General features: G+C 36.6%; 1 protein-coding gene across 2 annotated transcripts in view; it reads right to left on the bottom strand.

The window, feature by feature from the left end:
• LOC138327331 (gem-associated protein 5-like) overlaps window positions 1–12,940 on the bottom strand; it is a 252,249-nt gene that overhangs the window by 164,291 nt on the left and 75,018 nt on the right. For both annotated transcript variants that reach the window (XM_069273348.1, XM_069273349.1), the window contains exon 17: window positions 9,950–10,078. In XM_069273348.1, coding sequence (XP_069129449.1) covers window positions 9,950–10,078 — 129 coding nt within the window. The remainder of the gene's footprint in view (window positions 1–9,949; window positions 10,079–12,940) is intronic.

Genomic DNA, 12,940 nt, shown 5'->3' with positions numbered 1-12,940 from the left:
ATATTATGTTTTGGATGATAATTTTGGATAGTTTCTCTGGTCAGGGTAGACCTTATTGTCCAGACAAACCTACAGAGGTCATTACCACCCCGTGGCACCAACACTGTGGCATATTTCCAAAACATCCTGTTAAACACCAACAGAATCCAATTCAATAGGCAATTTATATTCAAATATGTGCAACATTTTCACAACTGCCAAATCCATACCTCATCATAGTCACAAAAATATATATCTGTCACTTGTATTGTCCGCAGGGAAAGTGCCATATCATAAACACAGTTTTGATCAATATTTCCATTTTTTACAATGCTGGATGGTATTGTCCATATCTTTTGATTATAATAACAATAAAACACTGCTTCCTTTGTGTGCCCCATTACAATGATATTGTGCCGATCACAGGAAATCTTAATGATAGAGATTTCTTTTTATTTGTTTGCAGCCTCGAATCTAGGTCAAGATGATGTATGATATCACAATATCGATAAATGGTGTTCATGTCCAAAAATGTGACACATCTGCTGAAGCATTAAAACAGGGATGTTCAAAATAACATTCACATATGAAAACGGCTGCATTTAAAATTGATGATAGCTATACAGTGACACAATGGTGTATTAAAGATGGTCTTTATAGAAAATTTCCCTTGCAGGTGTCTTAATTCTGATGAATGATACCAACATGTAGTTGCAGATGAGTTTTTTTTCTTATTTCTTCTGTATTGCATAATAAAACAAGAGATCCCAGAGTGATCTTGGCGGCCACCATAGAATGACCTATGTCTGACAATGGAAAGAAGGATCTTTTCCCTGCTTTTCAAACTTTTTCAAATATACAACATATGATATTTAAGACAAATCGCTTTATTGTTCTCTGAGAATCAGCGGTGAAATCCAAGATGGCGACAGGTTGGCCATCTTGTTGACCAATCAGTCCCAAAGGTACTATGCACAACTAAAGCCCAAGGGGAAACTATGCATGAAATATGAGAGATATCCCTTCAGTAATTGCAGACAAATGGCGATAACTATCCAAATACAAGATGGCTGCCTGGCGGCCATCTTGTTGACCGATCAGTCTAAAAATGCAATATGCACAACTAGAGAAACTGAGAAACAACCCTTCAGTACTTTCTGAGAAATAGCGGTAACAAACTTTAACTATCACAAGAGATCCCAGAGGGACCTTGGCGCCCACCAAAGAATGATCTATGTCTGACAATGGAAAGAGGGATCTTTTCCCTGCTTTTCAAACTTTTTCAAACACACTACATATAAAATTTGAGATAGATCGCTATAGTACTTTTTAAGAAATAGTAGTAACAAACTACAACAATGAAATCTAAGATGGCTGCCGGTTGGCCATCTTGTTTACCGATCAGTCCCGAAAGGCATTATGGGTCAGTCCTTAAAGGTACTATGCACAACTACGGTACAAGGGGAAACTATGCATGGAATTTGAGAAAGATCTCTTCAGTACTTTCTGAGAAATAGCGATAACAAACTTTAACTATCAAAATCCAAGATGGGTGTCAGTCGGTCATCTTGTATACTGATCGGTCCCAAAAATACAATATGCACAACTAGGATCCTAGGGGAACCTGTATATGAAAATTGAGAAAGATCCCTTCAGCACTTTTTGAGAAATAGCGGTAACAAACTTTAACTATCAAAATCCAAGATGGCCACCTGTCGGCCATCTTGTTCATTGATCGATCGTCCCAAAATGCAATATGCACAATCAGGGTCTCTAGGGGACCTATATATGAAATTTGAGAAAGATCCCTTCAGTACTTTTTGAGAAATAGCGGTAACAAACTTTAACTATCAAAATCCAAGATGGCCGCCTGTCAGCCATCTTGTTCATCGATCGGTCCCAAAATGCAATATGCACGACTAGGGTCCTAGGGGAACCTATATGAAATTTGAGAAAGATCCCTTCAGTACTTTTTGAGAAATAGCGGTAACAAACTTTAACTATCAAAATCCAAGATGGCCGCCTGTCGGCCATCTTGTTGAGCGATCGGTCCCAAAATGCAATATGCACAACTAGGGTCCTAGGGGAACCTACATATGAAATTTGAAAAGATCCCTTCAGTACTTTCTGAGAAATAGCGGTAACAGAATTGTTAACGGACGGAAGGACGGACGGCGACGAGACACGGAAAAGGCGATTGAATAGCCACCATCTGAAAATGGTGGGCTAAAAATCCAAGATGGCCGCCGGTCGGCCATCTTGTTGAGCGATCGGTCCCAAAATCCAATATGCAACTAGGCTCCTAGGGGAACCTACATATGAAATTTGAGAAAGATCCCTTCAGTACTTTCTGAGAAATAGCGGTAACAAACTTTAACTATAAAAATCCAAGATGGCCGCCGGTCGCCATCTTGTTGAGCGAACGGTCCCAAAATCCAATATGAACAACTAGGCACCTAGAGGAAACCTACATATGAAATTTGAGAAAGATCCCTTCAGTACTTGCTGAGAAATAGCGGTAACAAACTTTAACTATCAAAATCCAAGATGGCCGCCGGTCGGCCATCTTGTTGACCGATCTTCCCAAAATGCAATATGCACAACAAGGGTCCTAGAGGAACCTACATATGAAATTTGAGAAAGATCCCTTCAGTATTTTCTGTGAAATAGCGGTTACAAACTTTAACTATCAAAATCCAAGATGGCCGCCGGTCGGCTATCTTGTTGAGCGATCGGTCCCAAAATGCAATATGCACAACTAGGGTCCTAGGGGAACCTACATATGAAATTTGAGAAAGATCCCTTCAGTACTTTCTGAGAAATAGCGGTAACAAACTTTAACTATCAAAATCCAAGATGGCCGCCGGTCGGCCATCTTGTTGAGCGATCGGTCCCAAAATCCAATATGCACAACTAGGGTCCTAGGGGAACCTACATATGAAATTTGAGAAAGATCCCTTCAGTACTTTCTGAGAAATAGCGGTAACAAACTTTAACTATCAAAATCCAAGATGGCCGCCTTGCGGCCATCTTGTTGAGCGATCGGTCCCAAAATCCAATATGAACAACTAGGCACCTAGGGGAACCTACATATGAAATTTGAGAAAGATCCCTTCAGTACTTTCTGAGAAATAGCGGTAACAAACTTTAACTATCAAAATCCAAGATGGCCGCTGGTCGGCTATCTTGTTGAGCGATCGGTCCCAAAATGCAATATGCACAACTAGGCTCCTAGGGGAACCTACATATGAAATTTGAGAAAGATCCCTTCAGTACTTTCTGAGAAATAGCGGTAACAAACTTTAACTATCAAAATCCAAGATGGCCGCTGGTCGGCTATCTTGTTGAGCGATCGGTCCCAAAATCCAATATGCATAACTAGGCTCCTAGGGGAACCTACATATGAAATTTGAGAAAGATCCCTTCAGTACTTTCTGAGAAATAGCTGTTACAAACTTTAACTATCAAAATCCAAGATGGCCACTGGTCGGCTATCTTGTTGAGCGATCGGTCCCAAAATCCAATATGCATAACTAGGCTCCTAGGGGAACCTACATATGAAATTTGAGAAAGATCCCTTCAGTACTTTCTGTGAAATAGCTGTTACAAACTTTAACTATCAAAATCCAAGATGGCCGGTCGGCCATCTTGTTGAGCGATCGGTCCAAAATGCAATATGCACAACTAGGGTCCTAGGGGAACCAACATATAAATTTGAGAATGATCCCTTCAGTACTTTCTGAGAAATAGCGGTAACAAGAATTGTTAATGGACGGAAGGACGGACAGACGACGGACCACGGACGAAAGGCGATTTGAATAGCCCACCATCTGATGATGGTGGGCTTAAAACATAGAGAAAAGCTTTTATCTAATAAAAGTAATCTTAAGTAATTTAGAGAGAAAACCTTTTCCTTTTTTTCCATTTTGATATGAAGCCATCTTCTAGGTTATTTTGATCTCATTGAAGGAATTGAAAAAATTTCATAGCTTATAATTAACAGAAAATAGGTGGATTTTTAACCTAATAAAATCGATTTTACATGAAAACTTGTCTCTTAATGAAAATATCTTTTGCTCTACCCTTCAGGTAGGGCATTCAAATTGTAAAAGACAACTAAATTTGAGATGTCATTTTTTTCCTCTTCCAAACTAACTTTCTTCTTGCTTTTATATAGTGTCTCCCTAATGACACTGTGTCAATTTTGGCCTTGAGTTGAGCATTCACCTTTGCGAGAAAGGCTCTGTGCTCTGTCCCCTGGCCGAGACACACCTACCATATAGACTATAGTTTCTGTTCCTGCATAGAGCTTAGCATAAAGGGAGTGGGACGACTGCTTTCCCATTGTCAGTATAATGTGACCAGGAGGGGTGTGTTGTGTTGTTGGTGTCTCTGATGACATGTTTCAGTGGGAAATAGCACCATAAAAAGAGTTCTACTACTAACAGAAGACTCAACAGAAATATACTGCAGCCTCCCAAGCCACACAACACATTACATAGCAGAGGCTGTCCTTAATCAACTCTGGCTGTTACTAGGATATTAAACTTCAGAAACAGAATTAATCCAAACATTTATTACTATACAATTTTCAGTTTTCTACTGAAAAAGTCACAGTGTCTAATTTTAGACGAGAGTACTTTTGGAGTAAATATTGATATAGAATAATTTGAAATAGTCTTCAAAATTCTAAAAGTTACAGAAATTCTATATGGCTGTATAGAGTGCTGCCCTATTTATGAACAGAAACAATAGGAATGTTGGATGACAAGTATAGCTATGGTGATGATGTGGACAACCAGTATAGCTATGTTGATGATGTGGACAACCAGTATAGCTATGTTGATGATGTGGACAACCAGTATAGCTATGTTAATGATGTGGACAACCAGTATAGCTATGTTGATGATGTGGACAACCAGTATAGCTATGTTGATGAGGTAGACAACCAGTATAGCTATGTTGATGATGTGGACAACCAGTATAGCTATGTTGATGATGTGGACAACCAGTATAGCTATGTTGATGATGTGGACAACCAGTATAGCTATGTTGATGATGTGGACAACCAGTATAGCTATGTTGATGATGTGGATAACCAGTATAGCTATGTTGATGATGTGGACAACCAGTATAGCTATGTTGATGATGTGGACAACCAGTATAGCTATGTTGATGATGTGGACAACCAGTATATAGCTATGTTGATGATGTGGACAACCAGTATAGCTATGTTGATGATGTGGACAACCAGTATAGCTATGTTGATGATGTGGACAACCAGTATAGCTATGTTGATGATGTGGACAACCAGTATAGCTATGTTGATGATGTGGACAACCAGTATAGCTATGTTGATGATGTGGACAACCAGTATAGCTATGTTGATGATGTGGACAACCAGTATAGCTATGTTGATGATGTGGACAACCAGTATAGCTATGTTGATGATGTGGACAACCAGTATAGCTATGTTGATGATGTGGACAACCAGTATAGCTATGTTGATGATATGGACAACCAGTATAGCTATGTTGATGATATATGTGTTTACCAACTGCAGTTAAATACTTGTACACGCCAACCAGGCCTACATGTTGTGTGGGGAGCAGCCCTATAATGATTGGATGTATCTGTGATCCAGACCTACATGTTGTGTGGGGAGCAGCCCCATAATGATTGGATGTATCTGTGATCCAGACCTACATGTTGTGTGGGGAGCAGCCCTATAATGATTGGATGTATCAAGTAAAATCCCGACATAAACCTAGACAGTATGATAAAGAGCAGCTACCTGTCCGCGCGGTAATCACAGAATGCATGTCTGTGAACTGGAGCAGCAAATATACACCAGTAATCTCTGTACCAGTACGCGTACAGGAGGAAGGCCATTAGCATGTGGTAATTAGGCCAAATTTGACTAATTACTTCACATTTAAGTGTTACACTGTCCTGTTTTTTTTAGACAGTAGTTCATCAGAATAAGAAAATTGTCTTCACTTAGTCAAATGGCAGAATGGTGCCATTCTAATCGGTGGTTGAACCTCCGTGGTGGAACCTCGTCTTTCTACGTAATCAGGAGTAAATTTTCTCCAGACTGAAATTGTGTTTGGTGCCTGGAAATAATTACAGAAGTAAATAAGATGATTTAGGTTTGGTTCCTGATGTTTTTACAGGTGTCTCAAACGTATCTACAGATGACAATTTAATGGGAGCTATGTAACCTACGCTCTCATAATGCAGTAACATGTTTTCTTTTTAATTAAGATAAAACTTTTCCCGTGGGACGGATTCAAACAGCTATTTTTTCGTACTCAAAGCTACATGATAGGGTTAGGGGTCTTTCAAACTGCATGCACTTACAAGTTCAAAGTGTTGCTTTATTTTAGGTTGCTTACTTTTGAGTAGTATTAAGTCAATGTTTTTTCCATCAATATACTCCCACTCTTCCATTGTCATCTGTTTTGATTTACCTGCACCTATTCTGCTTATAAGCACTTTTCAGTATTAGAGGTTTTTTGCTGCAATAACCTTTACTTGGCCATGAATGGGGAATTCAGCCATTTTCATGGTCAAGTAATCTTGATTGGCCATGAAAGGAGATTATTGTGGAGGCAACTGTGGTAGCAAGACATTGACCACACTTATCTTTTGTGAGTGGTTGAAAGTATGCAGTAAGTGATTTTTTAGCCTTGAGTTTTCCATTGTGTGAGAAGTTGGAAGTATGCAGTGATTATATATACAGTCAAAGCTGTGTATAAAGGACACCCAGGGGACAAGGCTAAAGTGTCCTTTATAGACAGGTGTCCTTTATATAGAGGTCAGTGTTTCGGCGAGTTATGTCCCCAGAGCGGTTCAATCTAAGCAGTCTTTCCATACATAAATACATGTATTTGTCTCATTTTCTTTTCATTTTGTTCATTTTGGAATTTATGAATAGTACCATAATTATTATTCAAAGGAATTTGTACAGTATATTTATATTTTTCAATCAAACCAGAAAAAATAGATCTGAAACAATTATTTAATAAATTGTAAATACAATGAATATACATGTATGTATCTGTGTTTTTCTTACATACTTTCAGCTACATACTGCATATCAAGTAATAAAAAAAAACCAAGGTTATTCACCACAAATAATTTATTAACATCTTCAGATAAATAAAACAACCCTTCAGTAATTAATAACATCAACAATATTTATCACAATTTAATTTGGGCTGATAAGCCTCATGATTAATAGAGAAATTCTGATAAAACAGAGAACACAAATTTCATTTCATTTATTTCCTGAATTGGCCAACTATTTTTAATTGAATGATTTGTTTAATTTAACATCATTTCCGCACTTTAATTCAGACTCATTAACCTATGATCAATTTCTGTAAACCTACCTAATAACGTCTACACGTTGTTATAAGGAAATAGCCTTTCGTCAAAGTTTTGAACAAGCCATTATATTGTCTGTGTATGTAAAATCCCTAATAAAAAGTGGCACAAAATGAGAAAATCGATCTTTGGCCTCGTTCAATAATATCTGAAATTTGGGTTTGACAATATCTTGGAAGATTCCATCTTTTCGCCACTCATTGGTCTGTACATGTAATTGTTCTAAACACATTGTTAATGAGCCGAGTTAAGTGTCCACGCTGTCTCGAATCTCTGTTATTTCAGACAAAACAAATGTAAACACATGTAGGCCGAGTCGTGAACTGGCAGACATCAAAAAGCCGCTATACAAACAATGGTTCACACTCAACGAGTCCCGAAGGTGTATTCCAACACAGATATAAATGCAAACCCCAGAGTGTTACGAAAGGCGACGTAAGGGAAATAACTCTTATTGACTAACGCAGAAGATATGGCTTCCTCTGTTGTTCTACCGATACACAGGTTAAAAATAAGATGTCCGCTGTTTGTATTATAGAATATTTACTGTCTTCAGGTTAAATTTAAGTGTCCGTTTTCATCATAGAAAGTGTCTGCTATACACATTCAATTAATTTGATTTTCATTCAAAAACAATGTCTTATTATTGTGTCCACTATTTATGTAGTCTAACGTTAATTTCTACTGAAAGCTTGTTTTTATTCAAGTGAAAGTTGCAGACAGTCGTCTATGTCCGCTATGTGGAAAATGTGGACGTTTGGAAAATTTATTTGTGCCCGTTATATGGAAATTTTACCGACTTAAGGACTAAATTTAGTGTCCGCATTGGGGAGGTGTCCGTTATATACATTACATTTATATAGTGATTTTCGTTGGGGATTCCTAGCACTGTCCGTTATGGACAGGTGTCCGCTATATAGAGGTGTTCGCTATTGCAGGTTTGACTGTATACTTATTTGTTTCATACTTTAAATACTTAATTGTAGAATACATTTCAACCAATTTTCATATGACTGTGTACATGAAACAAACCTCAAAAGCATTACAAACTTGACACCTGTATACACACATACCAGTCTATGTCAGCTATTAACTGTTCCTAAGGTTATACAATAATAACTTCTATAAAAAAATGTTTTCCAAAGAAAAAAGACCTTCAGCAGCACGAGAACTATTAACTGAAACGGAGAGCAGATTCTCCAGGAAACTCGCAATAATCAACAAGCAGAAACGCTGCAATTAAGACAAGGCAATAGCTTCCGCTGGCAAGAGACGTAATGTCATTGTTAAGTGTTTTGATCAGGTGTATGACCTGAGTCTCCACGACAAGTCAAACTCTTGCTGTTACGGAGTTATTATAACCACGTAATCCCCAAGGAAGTCTCCTCCCAGGAGATTATCATTCGTCAACCTTTCCCCAATATACAGCTCCCATAGATAATAACCTCTGAAGAAGTGTCGCACACACAATCTTCCATTTGACGCAGGGTTAATTTAAAAGCAAATAAAATGTACCAGATGATTTTTAAACTATATTACCAGGAATATAACTACATTTAACATTGAATTTTCAAAAGTAACTTTTGGATGAAAAATATAATCTTGATCGTGTGTAGATGTAAAAAATGATTTTAGCAATATTACATCATATATTATACCTTTACCATCAATTCATTTCTTCTTGAGTTTTAATTTCCTTTTTCAATTCAATAGTTTTCTCTGGTGAACAAGATATGCTGAAGGCAAAAAAATAATTTGATTTAGATTTGAGAGGTTTTAAAGCACATGGACGTGTTGTAGAGTGCAGTTATATTCTATAGGCTATGACATCCTATCACTACAATTTCATTTTCAGTACAATTAAAGATGAAGATGAATGTTCAGTACACCAAATTAAATTCCTTTAATACAATTTGTTTTCTCGTAAAACAATTTTGTTACATCTGGAGGGCTCAATGCTCTTTTAATTGCTGAAGCAGTTGTACTTCTAGCATACCTCAATTGCAGTAAAGCTTCCCTGATAAAACAGTAGTAAACTATCTATATCCCATCAAAACCTTGGTGTTCAGTGTCTCTTAAAACCACTGTATACTGAATGCCATTGAAATCAGATGTTTTTGTTTTTTGAAGTTGACGATGGAGATGATAAAGCCCTTTAGAGGCAACCTTGGATTTCTCAGAAATAATTCAAACCTCTAATAGCACAACTTTAATCAGACCATCAACTACAAGCTACAGTGACTACTATAAAGTTACTGTATCTCTGTAATAAACATATCACATGTTGTTTTGTGAGGTAGCCTTCAGCTGCTACAATTCTGTATTTCCATATTATAGAGTTATCTGCCCTTGCGGGTAGGTATTGATTGTGACATCATATGTTTGCAAGCGTTATGTCATACTTTTCGAAGAAAACTACGTAAATTGCATTCACGAAATAATGATGTCAAAATGGATAGCTACCCGCAAGGGAGTTAACTCATTAATATACAAATACAGAGTAGTGACCTACCTGAAACTGAACTTAACTGTTGACAAGTAAAAAACATACAAAACATGTAAGAACACAATGACAAACCTGAAAGTTTCTCAGCGAGGTAGATCAGGTCATTGTGCACAAATTCTTTGCCCCTGTTTTCTGCTCGTCCTGTCAAAGGGAAGTAAGATTTCACTTTCCAGCTTTTCTTCTTTTTGTCTTTAGTTAAATCTGAAGAAATAAAAGCAAAGTTATAGCATGGACAAAATGAACAAACCTAAATCATATAAGTATAACCTTCTATTTCGTCTCATTATCTCTTATATCTAAAGAACATGCTAGGAACAAATGGACAATTCAGAAATTATATCTTCTTTTTTTTTACCTATAATTGAGATGAAATCGTGGGAGACAGTGTTACAGATTGTCCAAACAAATTAATATAATATAAACTGAAGTGTTTAACTCTTCTGTTTACAGTAAATCATGTTTACAACAAACACCCTTACAATGAATTCATGATTGTAAACAACATAGTAATTTCAATCTCAGAAATTGCCAAGTTTCTTATGATTGTAATATGGACAATTGTGCATAAAGAATAATGAATTAGGTTTATAACAGAGTAACATTTTGTTGGTCCTCAGATATAACCATATTTGTCTTCTGCTATGATGGGATTTCTGGGATTTCTCTTTGTTCTTATTTATATATACAAATGAATGGGAAATTGTGGAAGATATGCATACTAAAGTTATCGTAAGTATTACCTCATGAAAATTGGTTTAACAATTCAGAAAAACCTCAAATTGCCATTATGGTAATAAGACCTGTTTACTGTGATAGTCACCTGTCTATCAAAAACACAGTCACTAACATCTACACAACAAAACATTCTGAAAGCCAAATCATTTCAAGCTCTAGCCATGAACATATAAGCACTTACCAATGAATGTCTAACTTTTATAAGTATACATTCCAACTCTTACACAATGTACAATGTTTGGTCAAACTAAAATGATCAGCTCTCCATGACAATAATGTGTAATTGTTTATCAGGCTGTGCTAAGCCCCAAAGTATCTGGTTGTTGACATTATAGACAAATACCACACATCTAGTTTACAACAAGGGACTTTATCAGAAATATTACATCATTTGTTGCCTTTATATAATCTAATTCTACGGTTTTTTTCTATTGACTCTGTCTGTCATCAGCATCATGTATCAAAGTCCCCCCCAGTAATTCTCCATTTATCACTACTGTAAATTGTCGGCTATCATTCAACATTGATTTTTTTGTTTCCATAAAACCAATAAAGGTGTCTGTGTTAGTACAGTGACCTATCAAAACTTACATCATAATACATGTTTTTCTCTTTACAAATGCATAATATAATATTACACCCCCTCCCTCCTTTCCCAAGTTAACCCCAATCTTTCTCTGAAACCCTAACAGACAACAACAAATAACCCTAACAGACAAACAAATAACAATAACAGACAAACAAGAAACCCTGACAGACAAACAAGAAACACTAACAAACAAACAAGAAACCCTAACAGACTAACAATAAACCCTAACAGACAAACAACCAAACCCTAACAGACAACAACAACCCTAACAGACTAACAACCAACCCTAACAGACTAACACCTAACAGACAACCCTAACAGACTAACAATAAACCCTAACAGACAAACAAGAAACTAACACCTAACAGACAACAAGAAACCTAACAGATAAAAAAACCCTAACAGACAAACAAGAAACCCTAACAGACAAACAGAAACAACAGACAAACAAGAAACCCTAACAGACAAACAAGAAACCCTAACAGACAAACAAGAAACCCTAACAGACAAACAAGAAACCCTAACAGACAAACAAGAAACCCTAACAGACAAACAAGAAACCCTAACAGACAAACAAGAAACCCTAACAGACAAACAAGAAACCCTAACAGACAAACAAGAAACCCTAACAGACAAACAAGAAACCCTAACAGACAAACAAGAAACCCTAACAGACAACAAGAAACCCTAACAGACAAACAAGAAACCCTAACAGACTAACAATAAACCCTAACAGACAAACAAGAAACCCTAACAGACTAACAATAAACAAACAGATAGACATTGGTACCCCTAAATAAACCACTGAAACCCTAGATGATTAAAGTAAAACACTTCACCCCCAACAAACAAAAACCACTGGAGAAGATGAGACTAGTAAAACAACCAACTAACCAGACTGAATAGAAGTAGTAAAACACTTCAACCACTAACAATAAACCACAGACAAATGAAGTAAAACACTAACAGACTAACAAATAAACCCTGGAGATAAATGATTGGTAGTAAAAACTTAACCCACTAACAATAAACCACTAACAGATAGAACAAGTAAAAAACCACTAACAATAAACCACAAACAAGATGATTGGTAATAAAACACTAAACAGACAAACAATAAACCACTAACAATTGGTAGTAAAACAATAAACCCACTGGAGATAATGATGATTGGTAGTAAACCACTTCACCCACTAACAATAAACCACTGGAGATAGATGATTGGTAGTAAAACACTTCACCCACTAACAATAAACCACTGGAGATAGATGATTGGTAGTAAAACACTTAACCCACAAACAATAAACCCTAACTGAGACAAACATTGGTAGTAAAAAAACACTCACCCACTAAACAATAAAAACAAACAGATAGATATTGAATTGGTAGTAAAACACTTCACCCACTAACAATAAACCACCTAACAGATTGATAACAATAAAACCACTAACAGAAACAAACAACAATAAAAACTGGAGATAGATGAAAAAAAAACCCACTAACAATAAACAAGAAACCCTAACAAAACCCACTAAGAACCACTAACAGACAAATAAAAAACCTAACAGACTAACAATAAACCACACTGGAGATAGATGATTGGTAAGTAAAACACTTCACCCACTAACAATAAACCACTGGAGATAGATGATTGGTAGTAAAACACTTCACCCACTAACAATAAACCACTGGAGATAGACAGATTGGTAATAAAACACTTCACCCACTAACAATAAACC

Source organism: Argopecten irradians, chromosome 7, assembly GCF_041381155.1.
Source record: "Argopecten irradians isolate NY chromosome 7, Ai_NY, whole genome shotgun sequence".
Classification (NCBI taxonomy): domain Eukaryota; kingdom Metazoa; phylum Mollusca; class Bivalvia; order Pectinida; family Pectinidae; genus Argopecten; species Argopecten irradians.
Note: the sequence above shows the minus strand (reverse complement) of the source record. Positions and strands in the feature narration are given on the sequence as shown.